We start from the raw sequence: 24,244 nt of genomic DNA, 5'->3' as shown, positions 1-24,244 counted from the left end.
GCGAGGCAGAGCGGAATGGGGAAACAAACTCTAATATTCCCCAATTCCTTCCTGCCACTGTGTGGGGTTTTGGTACATGAAGTCTCCCATCCCAAGTGTTAAAACTTCTTCTGGTTTACACCTGGGTCTTGCTTTTCTGTTCTTTTTTATCCTGGATCTACCACACACAGAAGTGGTGGTCTTTTGAGGATAAATCTCAGCCCTCAGTGAGGACATTTTCTCCCAGCATTCTAAAGCCAAGATCAAAGTTCATACATGCAGAGGACCGAGACCTTTGAGTGAATAACAAAAGCGGAGTGTGTGGATCACACAATAGTTCACTCATTTTTTTAAAGTAACACCTTAATTGCTTAAAAAAAAAAAAAAAAGTCTCAGTTTAGCCTTGTTCTTATCTACATCAATATGGTTGCATCCTTCAAGGTCCTATCCTTCATAATAGGATGTTGCTGGCATGGGTACCTTTGCCCTTTTCCTTTCAGAATGATGACAAGGGAGAAGTCATTCATATCTCCTTGAACCGAGCTCCAGCATTTATGCAGAAGGGAGGTTTCAATTAAGACCTCATAGACAGTGTTCACTGTTGGCTCCGTCACAGAGTAATTTTGGCATCACACAAAAATGTCCTCCTCAGAGATGTCTGTCCAGAGGAGAGCCCAACTGGAGGCCGGAGGCAGATCTGGATGAGCGCTGTCACTCAAAGAGCTCCAGGTAGTCAGGTGGCTTGCCTTGTTGACCACAGGGGTATAGCAGGAGTTCCTTCCCCAGGGAGGTTATGGGCTCCTCCTGTCAATCAAAGCACAGGGTCATGAGACAGCTGTGTGCTAGACACCCTAAAGAGATAACACTCCTCTACCCTGGGTTTTTGCATATCAATTTTGGTTGATGGTGATCTTAAAAGAGATTTGCCTCCTGCCAGTTTCTTTTTCCTACTAGAGCCTGAGCTCCAGCATAGGTCCATCCTCAGATGTGATCAGTATGCACATCTCCAGTATCCTCAGCTCCAATGGGCTATCTCTGAGTATGTGAAAAGGCTACGCTGAAGGAAATACAATTAAGATTTCTCATTACCAGGAGGAACTATGTACCGCCACCTTCCCCCTGATTGCTTGCTCTTCAGCTACATCCCTGGCTCTGCCTTTCTTTGTTATATATCTATAGGACACTAATTACTGCAAATTAAGGATATGAGTAGCTTCACCTTGTGATATTCCACCAGATCTGCCAGGGTGGCGTGCTGCAGCTGGTCCACACCCAGGAAGCTGTAAGAGTTCGCAGATGCGTCTATGAGGAAATGTTTGCAGCCTTCCTCAGACAGGTAGGACAAGGCATAGCCTTTCATCTTTTCACTGACTCGTATCAGAAAACTGCCTGGCACGCCTGTGCTCAGAAGTTCATTTGCTTTCTTTAGTGTGAGAATTCCTGTGGGAAAGGGAGGAAAAGTCATGTCAACCAAATCTCTACAAACTGCCCTTCTGTGGCCCCTCCCTGTAATGAGGAGAGTTTGGTGAAAATCAGAATACAATTCCATGTGTATTTTGAGGTCCTTGGAAATCATAAACAAGTAAATAAGCAAAAAAAAAAAATTCCTGGTATTTGGTAGCTAACAAACACAAAACAAATGGATAGGTTGTCAACTTGACACAAAATAGGATCAAATTGAAAGAAAGACCCTCAACTGAAGAATTTCCTCTATCCAGCTGGTCTGTGGGGACATGCTCTTGAGTAATGATTGATAAGGGAGGACACAGCCCTCTGTGGGGTGGTACCACCCCTGGTAGGTGGTCCTGAGTTGTATAACTGAGCAAACCCAATTGAGCAAGTCAGTAAGCAACATTCCTCTTTGGTCCTGCTTCATTTTCTGCCTCCAGATTCCTGCCATGAGCTCTTCCCCTGCCTTCCCTCAGTGAGGTTCTGTGATTTGGGAGTTATAAGGTGAAATAAAGTCTTTCTTCACCATGTTGCTTTGGGTCAGTGTTTTATCATAGCAACAGAGAAAGAAACTGTAACAGAGAGGAAAAGAACTGTATTTGAGAGCACAGTTTCAGTTAGAGACCCATTTGGATCCACACAGGTTTTTCTACCACTTATGAAGGTCTAGTAGGTTTCCCCGAGGGTGCTGCTGCTGGGATTTTTCACATCCAGTGTGAACTTGGATGCTCTGGAAGGGCCACCAATGTCTACAGTGAGAACTCAGTGGTCTGGGAAGTGATCTGACTTGGTCTAAAACCATAGTTCTCAAACAGAATCACACGGGAGATTAAAGCACCCCTGTTGTGAGTTGTGAGTGGATGAACTGAAGGATAAAGACCCACCCTGAGTGTGGGGAACACTATCTCATTGGCTAGTGAATGGGATGGACTATAAGGGACATGAGGAAAGCCAGTTGAGGCCCAGCATTCTCTTTTCTCCACTTCCAGGTTCAATATCATGTGACTGGTCTCCCCAGCACACATTTCATGGCAAGTGTCTCCTGGTCCATCATGGTGTGAAGAGCCTCACCTCTTGTTCCCACTGCCAATGTTTCTCTGCCATAAAACCAAATACATCTTTTCTCTTATGATATTACTGTCATGTGTGGTGTGACAGTGATATAAGAAGTAACTGATACTGTTGTTGTGGGTACGAGTGATACTTCTATTCACAGGGTAGAGGCCAGGGCTGCTACGAAACATGCACAAAGCAGTCTGGCACTGTAAAAAAAATTATCCATCAATGGTGCTAAAGAAGAGTCAGCCTGGACTAGGAGGCCATGCAAGTTAGTGCAGAACTGGAAGACACTCAGCTCTGCTGAGTACCAGGTACCAGTACTGGGTCTTCTGAATTCTCCTGAAACTAATCTTCAATGAGTGTATCCACTGGCCTTTAAAAGGCTGGAGCTAATTATATCTACCTACATTTGTTGCTATCTGTCTATTCATTCAAAGGGATAAGCTACACACACACACACACACACACACACACACACACGCCATGGCTTTATGTACAGAGGTACAATTAGGATATCTTCTGAATTCCCACTCTCATTTCCATGTTTGTGTTCCATCGACTCATGTTCCAAGGTCCCCTCCTTACTTCTATTGTCATTCTTGAAATAAATAGACAGCATTGTAAGCGCGCAGAAAACAAGCAGCAGTGCAGCTTGCTGGACCGTCCCGTGGGCTCTGATTTGAAAGGGAGGAGCTGTGTTCTTTTCTTGTTTCTTTAGGCTGGCAGCAGACAGGAGCTCTTGGCTTTGCCTGTTCCTCCCTTAGTCTGCCGCTCACACTCAAGCTCTGGCTGTGAAGAAAGTAAAGAAAAGCCTTCCTCCTGAGATGGAAATGGGTTTTTCACAGCCCTTCTAACTGCTAGTGGGTTTTTAGTTCATTAAGAAGTAAGCCCCAGCCACCCAGAGCACAATGTAAAATAAAAAAAGATTTCTGTAAATAGATCTTTAATGAGAAGAGGAGTTTGAAAAGCTCCATTCACCCCATGCCAGAATCAGCCCGCCAGCACTTTTCCTACCTGCTCATGCACATCATCGTTAAGGAAGATACAGGCCCAGGTCCTATACCACAAAGTGCTCCATGCGAGCTTGTGTCAAACACCAGGGCTGGGGAAGTGCTGATAGATCTCTCTAGTCTCATAGGTTATGGTGTTCACAAGGAGAGAAACCAAGGGCTATATCTCCCAGAGGCCCCAGCTCTATTCCTGGTCCTCCCAGCAAGGCTATCTATTCATGTCTACCATATATTCACCATGGTTTCAATTATGAAATAAACACGCACGCACGCACGCACGCACACACACACACACACACACACACACACACACACACACACACACACACTCGTTCATGTCTTGAAAGCTTGTTTCCTGGCTGCTGGTGCTGCTTTTGGAGACTGTAAAGCCATTGGGTGGCAGGACCTAGCTGGAGGAAGTAACTGGATATTCTGGGAGGCTATATCTCTCAGTGGCTCATCTGTTTATTCTCTTCCTCTCTTTCCTGTCTGCCATGATATTATGTCTTCTGCCACATGCCCTGTATTCTGTCTATGTATACAGGGTCAAACAACGAGGGAACTGAACCCTCTAGGATGATGAACAAATATTTCCTCCTTTAAGGGTTTTTGGTCACAGCAACAGAAAGAATGAACATTCAACCTGTCGGTCATCTCTCCGTACTTTTTCTGGTGACATACTCTCAACAGTGGTCCTGTGCCTACTGGTGAGCTTCTCAGTTCAGCAGCTGCATCCTCTGTGTCAAAGGCTCAAATAGTGGCTGGTGGACACAGGCAGATTGCATTCGCTGGCTCTTGCCTTTCTACACATCTCTGGTTCCATGGATAAATTATCTAGAAGGTAGTCATAGGTTGTACAAAGGCCACAAACAAGCATTCTCTGGCAGGACTACCCATGACAAGAGTTTGAAGGCACCCTATTGGCATGCCTAAGAAAGCAGGCCACTGCAAATCTCCCTGTCAGAACCAAGGACTCCCATGTCCGCAGGAAAAGCAGCATTATGGAAAACAATTTCTTATTACACTCAAACTTATTGATGGACTAAGTTTTTAGTTCTAGGTTCCTTCAACAGAATTGGCAGAAGTGTATAGCCAACGACCTCCGAGTGGTATCCAGATATATATGGCTTCCTTAAAAATATCGTTCTTCTGGGAAATTACAACAAATCCTGAGCTAAGATTTTTTTTTTTCCTTTCTAAAGTCAGGTGATACAGTAAGCATAAATCAGTGCACTGACACAACCATCACATATTACACACGGATTTAGCGCTATCTAATCTCCTAAGACACCTTGCTGGGAGCCATCACATGCTGGATTGGCAAAAGCAAGCAAGTGAGCTCCCTGGGGGCAGCCTGCTCCTTTGGCATGGCTGGCGCTCTTGCCTCAAGACTGTTTACTTTTGCTCTGCTGCCTTCCTATGCTTGTCCCATAAGCCTGGTTGCAGTTGAGCACAAATGGACCCTCACTGCCTATGGCATAATATTGCTCCTCCTGAGGTGCTACCCTCTCTGTTGGATAGATTTCCTACGGATGATTTTTATAATTTCTGAAAATGATTTCTAAATTGATTCAAGTAACTTAAAACCCTCCTACAATATAGCAAAAAACTGTTAGGAGTTCAGTGAGCCTCCTTGTGAATTACGCCAAGAAGGAATACAAGATTGAAACAAACTAAAAATCAAGGTAATGCGTTCATTCCAGGTTTAATCCAAGATAAAGCCCAGTCGTACACAATAATAAGAAAGACCATCTGAATATTGAAACAAAGAACAAATGATTATTTTTAAAAGACAAGAGATACACCTGTTTTTGTTGGTGTGGTGTGGTGGTGGTGGTGTTTGTTGTTGTTTTGTTTTTGAAAAACTTTGACATAAAAAGCTCTTGCTTTGAACACATAACATACAATTGAAATAAGAAAAAGATAAAACTTCTGCTTTGAACTCATAATGAGTTGCTAGCCCTCCTAGGCCTGGAGTGAAAGCCTTTGGGCCCTCTTTCTTTCCAATTTTGCTGTCCTACCTCAGCCACCCCTGCACCGCGTGGACATAAAGCCTTGTTTTTTTTTTTTTTATAACACCTGAACACAATAAAATGATTTCGTAGTAAATCCCAGGTCATAAGGCAATCTCCTACCCCATTGCAGGAGTGAGGGCGGGGTCAAAGGTGAGGGCCATGCAGAGCAGACCCTGGGATGTGCAAGAGCGTGGTTTCTTTATATTTTCATAGCCAGGTAACTCACTTCTGTTTGCACAACTTTTACATCTGAAAACATAGGTTAATGTAGACAGTCATTCACCGAAGCCCTCAGGGCTCAAGGGCAGTGGATACCTTTGAGGATCCATGGCTGCTGCAAGGCTCATGAAAGCCATGGCTGTGGAAGGCGGGAGTTCGGAAGAACAAAGCCAAGCTCCAAAGTTAGTGTGGTGTGAGCAATGTTCCTACAAACTTCGGCATGCTAAAGAAGATGAAGCCACGGTGAAGGGGGAGCCACAGAGAAGATCTGCAAGGTTGTCTGCTAATCCTGCTCCTCCAGAGCCAGAGCCCAAGCCTAAGAAGGGAGAGAAGGTACCCAAGGGGAAGAAGGGGAAAGCTGATGCCGGTAAGGATGCAAATAATGCCGCGGAAAATGGAGACGCCAAGACAGACCAGGCACAGCAAGCCAGAGGTGCTGGAGATGCCAAGGGACATGTATGCATTTTTGATAACCGTGTAGTTCTTGTGGCTGTACAGTTTGAAATACTATTTTTTATTAAGTTTTATAAAAGCAAGATTTTGTTTTACTTTTTTTTTTTTTTTTTTAAATCTATGATGTTAGCACACAGAACACTTCATTGTTTCGGGGGAAGGAACGTGTGTCGTTAACAAAATGTCTCCCAAGCTGGATTGATGATGGAAAACATCTTTCCCTGATAATTTTGAAAGACTCCTGTTGGCTCCCAAGAGACATGCTGGCTTTGATAAAATGTGGCCACCATAGCACAAAATGCCTTGTGATGGGGAAAAACTAAATTCATTTTTTTGTGTCCTCCTCCCCCTGTACCATCAACATCAATTTAACTCCCTTAAAACCGGAGGCCTGTTGGAACCTGACCCCCAAAAATTGTTTTTCCAGTCTATTGGGCAATCTGGACTTTGCAGTGCCGTCATTGAGTGTCCTCAGAAGAGTGGTGGCTCCTCGTAAAAAAAACAAAACAAAACTGTGGATCTTCAGATTGATAATTCTGCTATTTTCATTTCATTTCCTGAAAGTCAAGGTCGACTTGTGAAAAGTTGTTAAACAACATCCTTAATGTGAAATGTCAACCCTCACTCTAAGCCACTTCCCCCTTTTCAAAGCATTGAATGGAGATTTCATTGGGTTTCAGGGTGGCTTTCTGATTTCGGTAGTCTATACAAGAAGGGAGTTTGGAAGTTCTTGTATATTGTTAATGATTGTCTGCCCATGTTCTGCCTGAAATGCCATGATTGTTTATGAAAAGTATCTTTTAAAAAGCTGGATACAGTTAGAAAAAATCCAAATGGCCAGAGAGTCCTCCATGGGAAGAAGTCGCGGGGATGATTTTTCCCATACCATCTGCAACCAGAGAGTATGAGGCATTTGGATGCCTCCTGAGCTATTTACTCAGAGCTTGCAGCTGGCCCACCACCTCTGAGTGCTCACCTGGTCTCAGCTGTGTGGGCTCACGTACAGCACATTCCATACGGCCCATCTTGCCCCTCCCCACTTCCTTATGACCTCCCACCAATCAGGCAGCGCCCACACTGACAAGCTTTATATCTTCAGCACCCACTCCCAGAAAAGACCTAGCTGACTGATTTTATCTCACAATCCACACCTCTATATAGCTACTGCCTCTGGTTTAAGAACTGTTAGACAAGCCGGATGCTGTGGCGCACGCCTGTAATCCCAGCACTTAAGCAGAGGCAGGCAGATGTCTGTGAGTTCCAGGCCAGCCTGGTCTTACAAAGTGAGTCTAGGACAGCCAAAGCTACACAGAGAAACCTTGTCTCGAAAAACGAAACAAACAAACAAACAAGAATTGTTAGATAGAGTCAAGGGATGTGTGCCCTTCTAGATGATGTGCCAACAGCTGTGCAACTTACTTCCTGTATTGAGAAAATGTAAGTTTGGAATAAATGAAATATTATCAAATAATAACACAATTTCCTTCACTGAGCTCTTAAAGCAGCCCTACAAAGGGGAAATATTATTAATTTGAAAGAAGCCTTAGCAGGATGGAGAGGTAGCTCAGTGGTTGAGGGCACTTGCCAAGGACCCAGAGTTGCATTCCCAGTGCACACATGGCTGATAGCCACTGTAACTCCAAGCACCCATACGGCAGCTCACAGTTCCCTGTAACTCTTTTCCCAGGTGAGAGCACCAGGTATGTATGTGGTACAAATGCATCCGTGCAGACAAACACTCACATTGATTTCATATGCATAGGCTTCGAAGTGTGTTCACCGAGAACCACATAGCCATTAGAGTCCCTAGGCAGGTCAGGATAAGTGTGGTACTGGCTCTAGGCATTGGACCCAGGGCCAGACTCCTACCCACTCGACCAGGATACCTCCTCATCCTCCTGGATGGTACATTGTGCTTCTGTTTACATTTCACCTGTTACTTAACCTTCAAAGTAAGGAGACCTGGTATTACTATCCCCATGGCCCTTAAAATATTATCCCACTGATTCTCTCATAGTTAAAGGGCTAGACTTATTAGCATTACCCATTCTTATTTGCTCTCTGGATGCTTACGTGTATTACTTGGTGCTTACTGTGCGTCTCACACAGCTTTGAGCACTCTATGTCTATTAACGGATTTGACCCTTAGTCATTACCTGCATCATACAGAAAAGTAACAGAAGCAAAGAGGTTAGGTCACTGGTCCAATGCCACATGGCTCACTGATGGAGTCTTAGAGGTGAGGTCGTGCAGCCATCTCCATATGTGCACTCTTAACCATCACTTTGTCCTTGTTTTTGTTTTGTTTTTTGGGTTTTTGTTTTGTTTGTTTTGTTTTTTACTCCCGACATAAAGAAGTGATATCCAACACCGTGTGGTTGTGGCAGAAGATATTGTAAGAAGGCATGTGGTGACCAAGAAAAGTCTAAGAACAAAGATCATGATTTCTGCAAAGTTTTAGAAGCCCCCTCCTACACTCCTTCAAAGCAGAGGTTCTTAGTTCTTACCCTTGCTTCTACCAGAACCACCTCACTGGTCACCGGCTTCTAGATAACCTCCCAGCTTCCAGAGCATGATGGGAAACTACATCCTGAATCATAAGTACCATGCTTGCCTAACATGCTGGGTTCCATCCCTACACATGCATGTGTGAGTGCACACACACACACACACACACACACACACACACACAAACTCGCACCTTAGACATTTGTAAATCAAGTACATCGTTTACAACACAAGAGTAATGGAGAATTTAAAGTCCAAGGCATGCTCTATTCTCAACATTAATAGAAAGCACAGTAACATCTGTGCAGAAAGTACATGGCACTGCATCATTGATAAGAAAGAGCAAAGTCTTCCAGAGAAGAGCAGCAGTACACAGCACTCTCTGCAGAAGAACAAGAACATTCCAGAATACACCTGTGTAGCTTTAGCACCTTTATGTTTCATTTTCTCCGGTTCAGAAGTCTGAGCAAACTTAAGGTATGTACCCAATGGAGAAATAGATAATAATTTTGTAAAGTGTCTTGATGCCATTAATGTGAGTGCAGTTTGCATGCTAAACAGAGCCCTACTGGTTCCTTCAAGGGCACCCAGTGACTACCTGTTCTCTAACAGGCTTCTAGTTGCCCTCGCTGCCACACACAGTGGTGACATATTCTTGCTTCTGGTCCTAGTTTAGTTGCTTCATGAAATGTGTGTGTCCTCGATGTAATGACGTGTGATGCAAACCATTGCCTGAGGCTTAGCTACCAACATCGAAATGTCATGCACACCAGTAATTTGTGCTCAGAAGACCACCGCATGAAAAGCCCTTTGTGAAAGGTGAGCAAATTTGGGTGTCCTGCAATTAAGAAATCTCTCTTCTGAAGCAAGATGCTCAAAGGATGGGTCACTGGTGGGCAGTGATTGGCAGCTCTGCTGTGGGTCTCTGTGAGCCTTTCTCAGTGAAATCAGTTGCCTACACCCAGCTGCGGTAGTGTCTTGTCCCCTTGCGGAAGAAGCTGGGGGTAAGACAAAAGCTGGAGAGATGGAGAAAACCACAGGACATCACCTTGATGGCTGTTGATAGGCAACTTGACTTCCAGGCATAAAACTACTCCCACGGGAAAAAAATGGGAAAAATTTACCTACCAATGAGAACGAGGCAGAGAGCAATAGAAGCGGTGGAGATGTCTGTAGCATGTTCTAATCAAGTAAATCCCACTGAAAGTATAGGGATTTGATTTTGGAGTGGTTTCAAATTTAAACTATAGGCAGGGTTGGGGATGTAGCTCAGTGGTAGAGCGCTTGCCTAGCAAGCACAAGGCCCTGGGTTTGGTCCTCAGCTAAGAAGAAGAAGAAGAAGAAGAAGAAGAAGAAGAAGAAGAAGAAGAAGAAGAAGAAGAAGAAGAAGAAGAAGAAGAAAGAAGAAAGAAGAAGAAGAGAAGAGAAGGAAGAGAAGAAGAAGAAGAAGAAGAGAAGAGAAGAAGAGAAGAGAAGAAAAAGAAGAAGAAGAAGAAAAGAGAGAAGAAGAAGAAGAAGAAGAAGAGAAGAAGAAGAAGAAGAAGAAGAAGAAGAAGAAAGAAGAAGAAGACAAAATAACAAATTTAAGCTATAGGCACCACAGCATCTAGAAGGCATGGGGTTTTTATTTTGTTCCATTTTCTTTTGTTTTGTTTCGTTTTGGTTTTGTGCCAAGTCAGCAAAAGACATCAGCAAGGAATAAATAAGGTCGGAGCTACTTCCTTGAATCCAGTCCTATCCTATTTGGCAACTGTTAATGACATCCCAAAAACTGATGATGAACCAGATATGCAAAGCAGGAATGTGAGTGAAATGATCTAGCAACAGAGACTGCTAGGGAACCCTAAAGTGGAAACCTGTTCCTGCCCTCATTTCTGTCTTTCTGCACGCACAGTCTCGGGCAGTTTCTATGAACCCTACCCTGCCACTGTTTGTCTATTTAGGAAGGGTGAAGAAATGTTGGTAGGATGAAGAAATGAACTTGCGGGTAGAATTTCAAGCTTGAGTTGTGTTTATTCTTTGACCCTCTCCCCATGAGGGCCTCAGAGCCTGTTAGCAGCTGTAACAGATTATGTATCCGTGCACCCCACCCCCGGAGACTCAGAACCTGGAGTTAGATTGTGCTGGGTGAATTTACTAGTCAGATGTGCTAGTCAGGACTCTCTGGAGCTTATCATATACTTCCTAAACACCAGAGACTAAACAGTACGGCCGAAAGATTGCGGGAATGTGGTACTAGCTACAAGCTAGTAAAATGGATTAAAAGCAGGGATTGTATTCAAGGGACAAGAGGTACCTGAGCTGAGAATTACAGTGCAGGACAACAGGACGTGAGAGGATAAAGATGACACAGAGAAGACGAAATAATCCCTTTTCTTAAGGAAACAAACAAAATAGACTTAATGGCAGCATACAGAAGCTCCTGCATCTAGGAGACGGGAAGCCTCTTAGCAGCAGGACCAGCCCGCCTGCTGACTGTTTCCCCCCTCCACCCACCCCCCACCCCACCACCCCACCCCCACCCCGCCACCACTCCCAAGCTCCCCCATCTCCTTCCCTGCTCCCACAAGCTTAGCCTTGACCTGCAAACTTCCCAAACAGCCAAACCCTCTGGTCCTTTGCATGACCGACCTTCGATGTCACGATTGCCTTCTGAGGTGACCTGACTTCTTAAGGAGAGGCCCTACAAGCACTTCCAAACAAGGCAGCTTTTTGCAGTATTCAAGATCTAGTCCGTCCTTCGTCTAGATCTGGGTAGGGGTTTGAAGTTTACGGCCCGTATTGTCCTTGGCTGGTGCCATAGTTTGAGCAGGACCCCTGGGCCCAGATCCGCCCGTCATAATGTTCTTCTTGTAGGTTTCTAGGACCCTCTAGATCCTTCTATTTCCCCATTCTCCCATGCTTCTCTCACCTAAAGTCCCAATAGGATGGCCTCCCCTCTGACTCACTTTCCTAGTACGTGAAGACAGGACATTCTCCACCATTGAGTGGAAAGTAGGAGCTGACTTTTATGTGAACTCTGGTGCCCCATATTTGACCATGTCCCCTGGATGGTGAGCTCTGGTGGCACTCAGAGGAAGGATATCAGGTTACCAAGAAGAGGCTTGGTACCCTATGAGCATATACAAGGGGAGGAGGTCCCCCTCAGTCATAAGGGAGAGGGGAATAGGGGAAAGCAGGAGGGAGGGAGGAATGGGAGGATACAGGGGATGCGATAACAATTGAGATGTAATATGAATAAATTAATAAAATATAAAAAATCTATCTTGTGGAAGAACCACGCATTCCTTGTGTAACTGCTTCTCAGAACAGTGAGACTGTGGTGAAGGGAAAGTAGGAAGCACAGCCAGAGCAAAGGCCCCCTGGTTCTCCTTCTGAGAAGTCCAAACAGAAGCCCTGTTCTCCCCAGGGAGGGAGAGTGTGTTCTGAACTCTTTACACACAGGAGCTCATTTGCTGTGCACAGAGCCCCCTGCACATCTGCACCGCCTCCCCACTCACAGGCGAGAACGTATAACTCACATCTTGGTGTTTTGGAGATTAAATTTCAAATATTCCTTCCCTCTTTTATCTCTTCATTTCCACCTTTGTGAGGTAGAAATTAAAGGCTATGACATTCAAAAACAACTGTGTGTATGGTATAAAATTAGAAAGTCGCCACATGTGCCCAGACATAGGACAGGGCCAGGACAGACATGAAAAGACCTCACGTTTACACCTCACACTGATCCTCGGCACACAGGCTGTCTATGACTGTAAAAAACAAACAAACAAACAACAACAACAACAACAACAAACACCCACACATGTGCCTGTAGTAAAAAGGCTGAGGGGCTGGAGAGATGGCTCAGAAGGTAAGAACACTGTCTGTTTTGCCAAAGGTTCTGAGTTCAATTCCCAGCAACCACATGGTAGCTCACAACTATCTATAATGAGATCTGATGTCCTCTTCTGGCCTACAGGCACACATGCAGGCAGAATGCTCTATAAATAAATTTTTGAAAAGAAAAAGAAAGAAGGGGCTGAGAAAGTGGCTCAGCAGCTAAAGTGCCTGATAACAACCAAAAGACCTGCGTTCAGATTCTTAGCACCCAACTCAAAGCTGGGTGTGAACGTGCTGTAGGCCCACTGCTGGGGAAGTGGAGACAGGCAGATGTCTGCTGGCCAGCAAGCCATCAAAGCTTGCTCCAGGGCCAGGGAGAATCCTGACTCAGAAACTAGAATGGAAAGTGATAAAGAGAGAAGCCTTTCCTCTTCCCACGCATGCACAGGCATGCAGGCCAGCACACACAAGCACAGGCATGCACATACAAATAGGTAACACAGTTAAGATGGGCAGGAAGGAAGAAATTAGGAGAAAAGGAAGCTGACAAGGGGATGAATATCAGTAAAGCCAAATACACAAATGAATGAAATAAGGAAAGGCAACATTTCCTATGCTTACTAAAAATGGTTTTTAAAAAACAACAAAAATGATTAAGACGGTGAATTTTATGTAAAGTAAAATTCTATGCAATAATAAGCAGAAAGGTGTCTGTATAGCTTATAACTAGGGGAAAAAATGAATTGCAGGTTGGTTTTACATAATATAAGCCAAAAAATCATAAAAGAAAAAAAAATGTAAGCAGCACAGACATAAAATATTGTGCCACAGAATGTTCCAGCGTGTTAAAAGATAAATCATAAAAGATAAATCATAGTCCATATAATTGGTAAATGATTACTATTTAAAATGTACAAAATTCTACAAGTCAAAACAAAAATTCAGTAAGTATCCTGGAAAAACGAGCAGAACATCTGAAAAAAATTGTTCACAGCAAACACCCACTCAACAAATACATGAGGGGCTCAGGCTCACTGCACATCAGTGCAGACTCGATCATCACAAATGCACCATGAGCCCACAGATAGAAGGAAATGAGATGAGGCAACGCAGAACACCAGGAAGTACAGAGCAAATCGGAAATTTGGGGACAGAGGTAGGAGCACACACTGGGGTAATTGCTTTGGGCACATTCAGCGATACTCAGTACAGATTGGGTGTGCCTCGTGCAAAATGTTTGCCCGCAAGTGTTTCAGATTTTGGAGATTTTTCAAATGACAGCAAGTTGAGCGTTTAGAAGCAAGAAATACAGGAAATCAAATGCTCTAAAACCTGAACTATTTGAGCAACGTGTTAGCTCAAGATCTGGAGTCTTCCTGATTGGGGCGGTTTGGGTCATGGATGTTCAACATACACACTTAAACATACATGTGCCTCTCCTCTCCAGAAACGCTGTATCTGGATATAGTCCGTGAAGAATTTATGACGTGTGGATGTAATGAGATGTGCTCCGGAGTGCTGTGAGGCCATGTTCTGTGTAGTTCTAGCTAGTAAACACACAAGCAGTTGTATTTCAGGGAGACAGCGCATGATCTACCTGTCCCCATCACGGAAATGTGAAAACTGTGTCTTCCTAAAATGGCAGCTAAGCATTTGAATTGGCCACCTGACTGTGTATTTATTATTTATCACATTATTTATTTTTCTTATAACCATGATAAATAGTTGTGTAAGAACAAACCCACAGCAATGCCATATTTATAAAGTACTATATGTAATACTCCAGATTTGTATTTTCTAAGCAAATCTCCCACTGGAATTTTAGTCCCGCCATGTCCTCTGGCTGTCCACAACTCTTTCAGACAGAACTGCCAGGTCGCAAATTAAGAATTCGTAATGACATCAGCTAAGGCTTACAGTTTTCAAGCCCTGCAGTTAAAAATAAAAAAATAAAAAAGAAAGGAAAGAAAGAAACAAAAATATGACGGCTCTCGTTATCAGGGACTGCAGCATACAGCGACCATCCAAGGACACAGACACTACAAAGGCTGATTTCCTGTGCTTATCTTAAAAGGAAGCAGAGGGCAGCAGACAGCGGAGATGGCCGTGCTGAAGGCATGAAGAATCAGCAGAGCTCTCTCTGTCCTACTCCGAGAGCATCGCAACACCACAGCGGGGTGGGACGTTTGTGACTCCTCCTGGAACAATCAAAACCAAAGCCTGACCCTCAAAAGCACAGGTTCAAGGACACCTGGCAGTTCTGCCAAGACGCAGGCTACAAAAGCGGCTGTCAGGAAAAAAAAAAGCTATCACGGCTAACTGGGGGCTTTAGAAGTGGTTGCTCATGCTGTGTGTTTGGAAATTTATTTTCTGTGGTCTTTTTTTGTGTACAATAACACCACTGAGAAGTGGACTGCCTTAAACATAGCTCAAACCAAGACGGTCTGACGTCCATGCTAAGTGGGAGAGATTACGGCAAGTCCCATTCAGCCGCAGGCAACTTCTTCCTTCCTCTCTGCTCCTCTTTTCTGTGTTGGGGTTAGAACCGATCGCTTTGTACACTGAGGGCAGATAACTCTGTCAGAGCTATACCCCAGCCCCTAACCACAGGTCTTAAAAAAAAACAAAAACAAAAACAAAAAAACTTCACTTTTCTTGAAATGAGTATTACCTAGGTCAACTGAGGAGCTTCAAGTAACTGCATCTCTTAAGGCAAATGCTGAACCGATCACCTAATACTGACCAAGGACCCAAAACTTTGCAAACTTACTAAAGCATCAGAAAGAAAGGATCAAAGTCAAAAGTTCTTCTGGATCAAAAAGCTCCAGGTTCTTGTTTGAGAGATGAGGAAACTGGGGCTCAAGGACATTGAGCAGCCATAGAAAGAAAACACTGTTTTTTTTTGTTTTTTTGTTTTTTTTTTTCAAGCTCACTCAACTGGTTTAGAAAGAGCTGCCTCATAGCTGGCCTTGTGCCTGCTAGCCCTGACCCAGTGCATCAAACAGCCCCCACTGACTTCCTAGCGCAGGGAGGCAGTAGCATGTGCTGACGTGACGTCACACTTTTCCTGCTGAGTCCCTAGGAAGCCCTGCTTTCCTCCACCCAGCCTGGAGTACTGTATCTGCACATCATGAGCAGTGGCCGTGAATGCTGACCGCTTTCTAAGTAGGCACAAGATGGCAGCTCTCTGAAAAGCTTTTTAAGAAAACGCTTCATGGAAATAATGTGAAATACTCTGTTAGCATAGCACAAATAAAAATAAGTAAATAAACAAATAACCAGTATTTTTTGTCTTTCTTGGAGCGAGCACTGTTTGATCTGACATCAGAGATCTTGGTACTCACCGTGGAACCAGGGAGCAATGATGTCTGCGTGTTTCTGGTAACCTGCACGGAACGGCAGCTGCTCTTCTTTGAACCATCGGATGATGTCCTTGTGGGCAGAACTGGGCTCTGTCCTTATCGCTCCCTGGTTCCTGTCACGGGTAAGATGATTCTCAAGTTAGTGCAAACTAATGTCAATTAGTGTTCTCCTTTCTGGTAGACTCATAGATCAGCCACTGTCAGAGAATCGTCCCTCCTGCAGCAGACAGGAACTAATTCAGAGACCATAGCCAGACATTCTGCAGAGAGGGAGAGACCTTGGAACACTCGGGCCTAAAATGGATGTCTTCATCACCCCCCCCCCACAGACACACACACTCAGGGCTCAGGAAGCTGTGTGGAAAGGAGGCAGAAAGAGTGTAAGAGCCAGAGAGAGAAGGAGGACACCAACGGAACAGGGTCTTCCAGATACAACAGGACTGGCACACACAGGATCTCACAGAAACTATGACAGCATGCACGGGGCCTGCATAGGTCTGAGTGAGATGGGAGCCGGTGCTGAGAGAGGCAAACGCACAAGGCCTCCCACCCCTAAGCCAGAAACTCGCAACCACTTGCAAAGGAAAAAAAAAAAAATCAGCTTTCTCACTGGATGTACAAACCACACTTAAAGGAAGCCTCATGTCCTACACAAAATGAACGAAATGGTGCTTTCAGAGTTGTTTGGTTGGTTTTGGTTGCTTGGATTTGTTTTGTTTTGTTTTAATTTTATTGGTCTTTTGATTGTATATTATGATTTCCAATTTTGTATTTTTAAGGGTTTTAATTTTTTGTGTATGTCTTATACTTTTTCACTGCATTTTTTCCATTTTTTCAAGTATTAATTTATTCAGATTACATCTCAATTGTTACCCCATCACTTGTATCCTCTCATTCCTCCCTCCCTCCCACTTTTACCCTATTCCCCTCCCCTAGGTCTATGACTGAGGGGGAACTCCTCCCCCACTTTATGGTCATAGGCTATCAAGTCTCATCTTAGTAACCTGCTTATTCTTTCTCTGAGTGCCACAAGGCCTCCCCACCAAGGGGAGGTGGTCAAATATGGAGCACCAGAGTTCATGTCAGACTCAGTGCCTGCTCTGCACATAAGTGTGGAGGATGCCCTGTCCATTGGCTAGATCTGAGTAGGGGTTCGATGTTTACTACTTGTGTTGTCCTTGGTTGGGGCAGTAGTTTGAGCAGGTTCCCCTGGGCCCTGATCCACCCATCACAATGTTCTTCTTGTAGGTTTCTAAGACCCTCTGGATCCTTCCGTTTCCCCATTCTCCTATATTTCTCTTACCTTTTTAAGTTAATTTTTTACTGTGGTTTATTTGCCTGCTTGTTTTCCAGAGAGAGAGACAGAGAGACAGAGACAGAGACAGAGACAGAAAGAGAGAGAGAGAGAGAGAGAGAGAGAGAGAGAGAGAGAGAAGATACAGACTCAGATGGGTGGGAATGTGGGGAGGACCTGGGAGGAGGCGAAGGAGGGGAATCTGTAACCAGAATATATTTATGATTTTCAATAAAAATAAGCTTATGGTAATTTATGATAATCTGATTGTAAATGTGATATTTTTATCAGTGCTAAAGGAGATTAAATTTTCAACTATAATTTAAGGGAAAAAAGAAATAATGATCCATTATACGCATGTGTATATGGCCTCACATATACATATATAAGCACATGTGTGTATATATGTGGGTACATGCATATATACACACACAGACTGATCTGCATCGATTCTATCAATGGAGGACTATAAATATTCAAAGAAAGATTGCAACTATACTAGACACCTACAGACATTTCTGCTTGTCATTTTTCCTCAAACAGTATTGTATAAGTCTTTACTTACTTGCATAGCACTTACATAGTATTAGCCATTATAAGTAATTTAGAGATTAAAGTACTGGGAGACTGTGCATGCATTACAGGCAAATGCTGTGCCATTTTCTATAAAGAGCTTGAGCATCCTTCACATTTTTTAAAATATTTTATTAATTCATTCATATTACATCTCAATTGTTAGCTCATCCCTTGTGTCCTCCCATTCTTCCCTCCCTCCCATTTTCCCCTTACTCCCCTCCCCTATGACTGTTCCTGAGGGGGACCTCCTCCCCCTGTATATGCTCATAGGGCATCAAGTCTCTTCTTGGTAGCCTGCTATCCTTCCTCTGAGTGCCACCAGGTCTCCCCCTCCAGGGGACGTGGTCAAATATGAGGCACCAGAGTTCATGTGAAAGTCAGACCCCACTCTCCACTCAACTGTGGAGAATGTTCTGTCCATTGGCTAGATCTGGGTGGGGGTTTGATGTTTACTGCATGTATTGTCCTTGGCTGGTACCATAGTTTGAGCAGGACCCCTGGGCCCAGATCTTCCCATCATAATGTTCTTCTTGTAGGTTTCTAGGACCCTCTGGATCCTTCTATTTCCCCATTCTCCCATGCTTCTCTCACCTAACAAAAACTACATAGGAAATCGATACCTACACCATCCTTCACATTTTATGTCTTCAAGGGGTCTTGGGAATTGTCCTCATAGGCACTGAGGGACAACTTTATACAGAGAGGGTGAAGGCAGAGGGAAGAAGGAAGACAGGGTGCAGATGGAAGGGGGAGAGGGAGAAGAAAAAGGAGGAAGAGGTGGGGGAGGAAAATTATATGCATTTCCATCATCTAATCACACGGTAGAGTTAATGGTAGGTTGGGTCCCTTATGTGGCACCATTGTGTGGCTCCTCAAGACCAGAGAGAGGAAAACACATTTACCGGCCTGGCCCTCAAGGACCCATCATAGCTAAAACCATGGCTGTGTTAGACTCAAATTCATTTTACTATGGGTTAGAAGACACACTAACTTCCAGTTACCATTTGAGAAAAGAAGCATTCGGAAGCCTGAGCCATTTTCCTGGAGAGCATGGCTGTGTACAGAAAGGCAAGCACACATGACAAGGGAGCTGCCTCTCTGACTTGCTTGTTACTTGTTCGCCCTCTTATTTTTTGGTTTCTGCTAACTTCCCTCACTTGCTTTTTTTCTCTCACACTCTGAAGAGGCTCATTTCTACCAAAAGATGCTCTTGGAGCAAGAAGGTAAAGGGAATAAATCTGCAGACCGGGGGGTGGGGGTGGGAATTAGCAACTGCACCGTCCTGAAATAAACTCAGCCTTGAGAGGGGGTTCTGGGGAGGGTGGGTTCCACTGCAAAAGATGACATAATTAACATATTTCCAAGTCTCATTTTAACAGGCCGCTCAATGAGCAGAATCTAAATCTAAAACAAAGAGATTGCATTAACTACTGGAATTTTCTGTGGTACAGATTAATATGGTCCTTTGTGTTTCTGCTGGCAACATATCATGCTGTGAGTTCCATGTGACATGTCAGCTTTGCAAACATGCATCATGTGTGTATTTGCATATATACATATGCAAATGTGGATATGTATTATCATTTACGACATTCAGAGGATTTGAGAGAAAATATCCTATAATATTTGACTTGCCCCAGAAACAGACCTTGGCAGACACATGAGATTATATGACAAATTATATTACTGGTTTCCACATTAGCTTCCTTTCCTCCACATAACCCTCAGAGATGGCGCAAACCTCTAGAGACATGAGACAGGTTAGTGTCTGTTTTCCTCTGAGCTGGCTCCTGGCTGACCTCTGTTGTAGCTGGCCAGAGTCCCAGGCCTAGCCCTGTCCACGCTGAGAGAGCTCTTCCACGTTGCCTTAAGTTGGGAAAAAAAAGAGCTGAGCACAACTGACAAGAAGTGTCCCCTACCGTGTACAAGGCTACTTTCATTGTCATCCGTCAAAAATAACGTGTCCTAGAAACACTGTAGGAAAGAGACACCGCATGAGCCATGTCCCAGGCTACCCCATGAAGGTAGGAGACAAGAAAAGGTTGTTTGTGAAGCTTTGTAACCAGAGTTACCCTAGGCAGAGCCAGGAGCAGGAGTCCCTTTGTGACCTGTCACACACCTAAGGAGATATGTGTTTCCTGACTTTTTATTTTTAACTGTAATGGGGGAAAACCTCCATTTCCCAAACTGTGTGCAGGGTCAGTTAGTGTTGGTCGTCACATCTCAATACGGAACCTTCAGTGGAGTAGGTAGAAATAATTATAGGAGAAATGATTCACCCTGGTGTTTCCTCTGAGGTTCTAATCCCCATTTAGAAAAAAAAAAAAAAGATTAAAAAAATTAAAGTCAGAGATCTTTGTTGTTGTTTTGCCAAATTCTTAACAGAGAAGTATCTTTAGTTATTATTACAGAAGGCAATGCTGGACACAAACTGAATCATATGATCAATAATTGATCTTAAACAGTTCTTACTAAATATTGGAATATCAGTGCTGAAGATATAGCTCAGTGGTAGATTGCTTGCCTAACATATGAAAGACCCTACAAGCAAAAACAAAAACAAACAAACAAAAAACAAAAAATAGAATATCTCTATAATTTCTAGAATAATTCTGTAAGTTAGTAGTTACAAAGAATTCAAAGTCAATAAACCCGAGGGATGCATTTTTCTTCTGGATCTCACTATATTTTTATTTTTTCACTTTCAGCAAGTGTTGTGCCCAGAAGGTAAAGGTAACTTTATTGCCGAATGTAGGCTTGGTTCCAAGGGGGAGCATTTCAAAATTCTGAAAATACGACCCTGACTCTAGCGATAAAAAATAATCCTAGGGATGGGGAGAGAGAGTCACCGGCCCACAGGATCCTGCTTTGTTATTTTTGACCGCTATGGGCGAATCCTGAGCATCAAACACCAATCCCACCTTCCGTGCTCCACTTTCTCTTCCCTGTCAGCCTGCTGCCCCTCGGTGGAGGTGGGGAACAGGAAATCATCTAACTAGACGTCTTCACCCTGTGGTTAGATTCTAACTGTAGCTCCTGTGGATACAATGTCAGAAAGAAAAAGAACCGAGGGAGCAGGTTAACGGCAAGCCTGTATTGACCTAAGCAGAGAGCCAGCCCCTCATGGCCAAAGACACACAGCTCTAATCAGTCCCTCGCAGTGCTTATGACAAAAGCCACCCGTGTGGTGTGGCTTCTTACCCTAAAGACTTCGGAGGGTTTCCCGGTGGGTGTAGGAACTGGGGCTTCGGGGGAAGAGGAGGCCTTCTGGGCTTCTGGGAACCGGTCAGAGGGCTCGGCAGCCCGTCGCCACTCCTTCCCCTTTGGGATAGCCTCTTGTAGTCCTCCCGAGCTTGCTTAGCTAAGGAGCGCCTCTTCTCATCAGCCGCCTTGGATTTTCGCACTAGAAAGACAAAAGTGCCTAAGTTAGTCCATCGAACTTGTAAAGGTCAGGGTCAGAGCGTACAAGCACAGGAGACTCTGCTGTGCACAGTGGGAAGGCTCCTCACAGAGCTGGTCTTGTGCTCAGATGAGCAGTCATTTCCAGCACCTACCATCACATTTTAATTCCTCTCCTGTGCTCCCTGCAGAATTCCTATCTGCCTTTAGGATCTAGGGCTTTGTGAGAAGAGGAAAGAAAGACAGAAAGACAAAGGAGAGGGAGGGAAGGGGAAATGGAAAATTTATAGCAAGATTAAGTTACTGCACTTAGCAAAACTAAGCTGTGAGGCCTAACAGACACCAGAGGCCAGTATCCAGGGCGCTGATACAGTCAAGGCCAGGATGCGGTGCATCCCAAGTCACTAGGCAAAGACCAGGAAGGCAGGAAGGACTTCTCAGTAGCAGGTGAGCTAGAAAAATAACAGTGAGGCTCACTGTATCCATAGCCCCCATATGCTGTGAATTGGCCAGAGAGACAGAAAGTAAAGGAATTTTATCCATAAACATGATATAGAGAATTTCAGAACACCTGAGTACACAGACAAGCACTTCCCAGGGTGCCTTTTAACATTAATTTCTTTCTGAAACAGATGGGGTTATGCTTTAGCCATGTAGTGTCAAAGATTCCTGCGGGAGGAAATACCCCATTTTCTTGGTGGCTTTTTGTTTAAGGTTTTATAATTCAGGTATTATGGATTAAATCCTGTCATGTTTGCCTTTGAGAATATTTTATCATACCAGAGTTCCAGTGCTTAGCACAGGAAAGTCACAGATTGGATCTTGCAAATGTTTTGTTTTGTTAAGATTTATTTATTTATTGTGTATACAGTGTTCTGCCTGCATGTACACCTGCATGCCAGAAGAGGGCACCAGATCTCATTATTGGTGGTTGTGAGCCACCATACGGTTGCTGGAAATGGAACTTAGGACCTCTGGAAGAGCAAGCAGCCAGTGCTCTTAACCTCTGAGCCGTCTTTCCAGCACCACAAATGTTTTTGTTTTACAAGAGATTTTGGAATTTGTTGTAAAGGAACTACAGACTGATTCAGGACTCTCTGCATCCCGGAAATGTTTCTCCTTGGGTTCTGCCTCTCTACCTGTCTCATGGACTATTAGGCAGTCTTCTCTGTTGACGGCAGGTGAAGACTCTAATGCATTCTCCAGCCTCGGTTTGCCCTTCCTCAGCCTGTCCTGTTCTGTCTGGTTTGGTCCTGGCAGTACAAGCTCAAAAGAGGGTCAGTGCCGGGTCAAAGGACAGACGCATGAGAATGACGCAAGTGTGTTCCACCTGGGAACCCTGCGTGCTTTGTATTACCAAATTATGAGGCAAGCACTCCATAGTGTCGCCCATGCCGACAACTGAGATGTCAGTTTAATTTTTTTTTTTTAATTTATGTGCTATTGAGGACTTTGGGTGGGGGACAAAACAGAATAGCAGGAAGCAAAATTCAAATAAATAATTTTAAATCCAACTTCTTCAAGAAAATCAAGATTCACATGTTAATAAACCTCCTGCTCTCTTCCTTCATACTTTATAATTGTAAAATAGGGGTATTTTTATACTAGTTATACTTTTTTCTTCTCCAAGAAAGAGACACATCTTAATGCCATTAAGCATTCTTTCACAGGGTATTTTTCATAACTATGTACAATTCCAACATACAGAAACACTATGGTTTAATGGCACTAAGATGAATGGAAACCCATTCTGCCACTCAGCATCTGAGTATTATAACTTCATGATAACATTTGAGTGACAACTCAATGGAAAGATGCTTCTTGAGGATTCACTTTCCGCACTTCCTGGATGGATTGTTTTTTTAAGTGGAAAGTCCAGTTGAGAGCCCAGAGGGTGCTGCTGGGGCCCCTGGGTACTCACGAGATGCCTGCCATTCAGAATCTTCTTTCCAGCTCTTGTATACCTGCTTGGTTTTCTCATCCTCTGTTTGTTTTATTTCTTCGTCTTTTTTCTTTAGGAGTTCTTTAGTCTGTTTGAAAATAAGAATAGGGACGGGAAGAGGTGTAAGAGTGTGAAGGTTGGTTTCCCTAGAGGGACAGAAGGCACCCTGCCTTCTATTTAATTGTCTCTTACAGTTGGTGTCAGCAATGCCTGAGGCAGGTGCTTCAGCTACCTTAGAGTATGGGACTGCAGACTCTGGGATCTTCTCACAGGCTGTTTCCCCAAAAGAAAGTCATATAGGGTAATAGGGAGCATCTGTGTTTTCAGAAGTGCCTAGCACTTACTAAGCAGCCCTTCCCCACATGTGGCACTCAGCTAGCCCAAATGCGCTTCTCTGGTGTAAGCATGGGGCCAGTGTAAACACTGACCTGTTGTAGCTGACGGGGTCCCGCAAGCAGTCTCAGCTGCAGACTATGTGCTCTCCAACCTCCTCTATGCAACTAGGAGAATTCGGTATGTGATTTGGGGTGGCTCAGAAAGGAATTAGGCTTTTTTTTTTTCTTTTTCTTAAAACACACACACACACACACACACACACACACACACACACACACACACACACACATCACCTTTGAAAAGGAGAAACATTGTAGGACGTGGTAGTGCACGCCTTTAATCCCAGCACTTGGGAGGCTGAGGCCTGGGGCACAGAACAGCTGTGTGACAGCTCTGTTTCTGGCTTGCCCAGCATGTGCAAAGCTCCAAGCTCAATGCCCTTTGCCACAAGAGAAAAAGGAGAAGGAAGATGAGCACAGTGAGGATGGTGACCATGGAGATGACGACGATGACAATGATGATGATGATGACTTCCCAGCTACAAAGAGGAGCTCGATATGAAAGGCGCTTGCAGTGCCAGCTTGAGGACCCAAGTTTGAATCCCTGCTATCCATGCAGTAGCTGGCCCTGGTGGCATGCGCTTGTAGGCCCAGAGTGGTGACAGGAGGATCCTAGGGGCTTGCTGGCCAGCTAGGCTAGCTGAAAACAACACGTTCCTAGTTAAGTGAGAGACCAAGTCTTAAAAACATACAAAGCCTGGGGCTGGAGAGATGGCTCAGAGGTTAAGAGCACTGACTGCTCCTCCAGAGGTCCTGAGTTCA

At 44.2% G+C, this 24,244-nt stretch overlaps 1 protein-coding gene across 1 annotated transcript in view; it reads right to left on the bottom strand.

Moving 5' to 3' along the window:
- Positions 1 to 337: 337 nt before the first annotated feature.
- Sh2d4a (SH2 domain containing 4A) overlaps positions 338 to 24,244 on the bottom strand; it is a 58,483-nt gene continuing 34,576 nt past the window's right edge. The window contains exons 4-8 of the mRNA XM_051169628.1: positions 23,067 to 23,175; positions 20,948 to 21,149; positions 15,859 to 15,989; positions 1,199 to 1,419; positions 338 to 783 (exon numbers count right to left, since the gene is read on the bottom strand). Of these exons, the coding sequence (XP_051025585.1) occupies positions 691 to 783; positions 1,199 to 1,419; positions 15,859 to 15,989; positions 20,948 to 21,149; positions 23,067 to 23,175 (756 nt within the window). The 3' untranslated portion in view covers positions 338 to 690. The remainder of the gene's footprint in view (positions 784 to 1,198; positions 1,420 to 15,858; positions 15,990 to 20,947; positions 21,150 to 23,066; positions 23,176 to 24,244) is intronic.

This window comes from Acomys russatus, chromosome 27 (genome assembly GCF_903995435.1).
Source record: "Acomys russatus chromosome 27, mAcoRus1.1, whole genome shotgun sequence".
Taxonomy (NCBI): domain Eukaryota; kingdom Metazoa; phylum Chordata; class Mammalia; order Rodentia; family Muridae; genus Acomys; species Acomys russatus.
The sequence above is the reverse complement of the archived record's forward strand: the minus strand, read 5'-3'. Positions and strand labels throughout refer to the sequence as shown.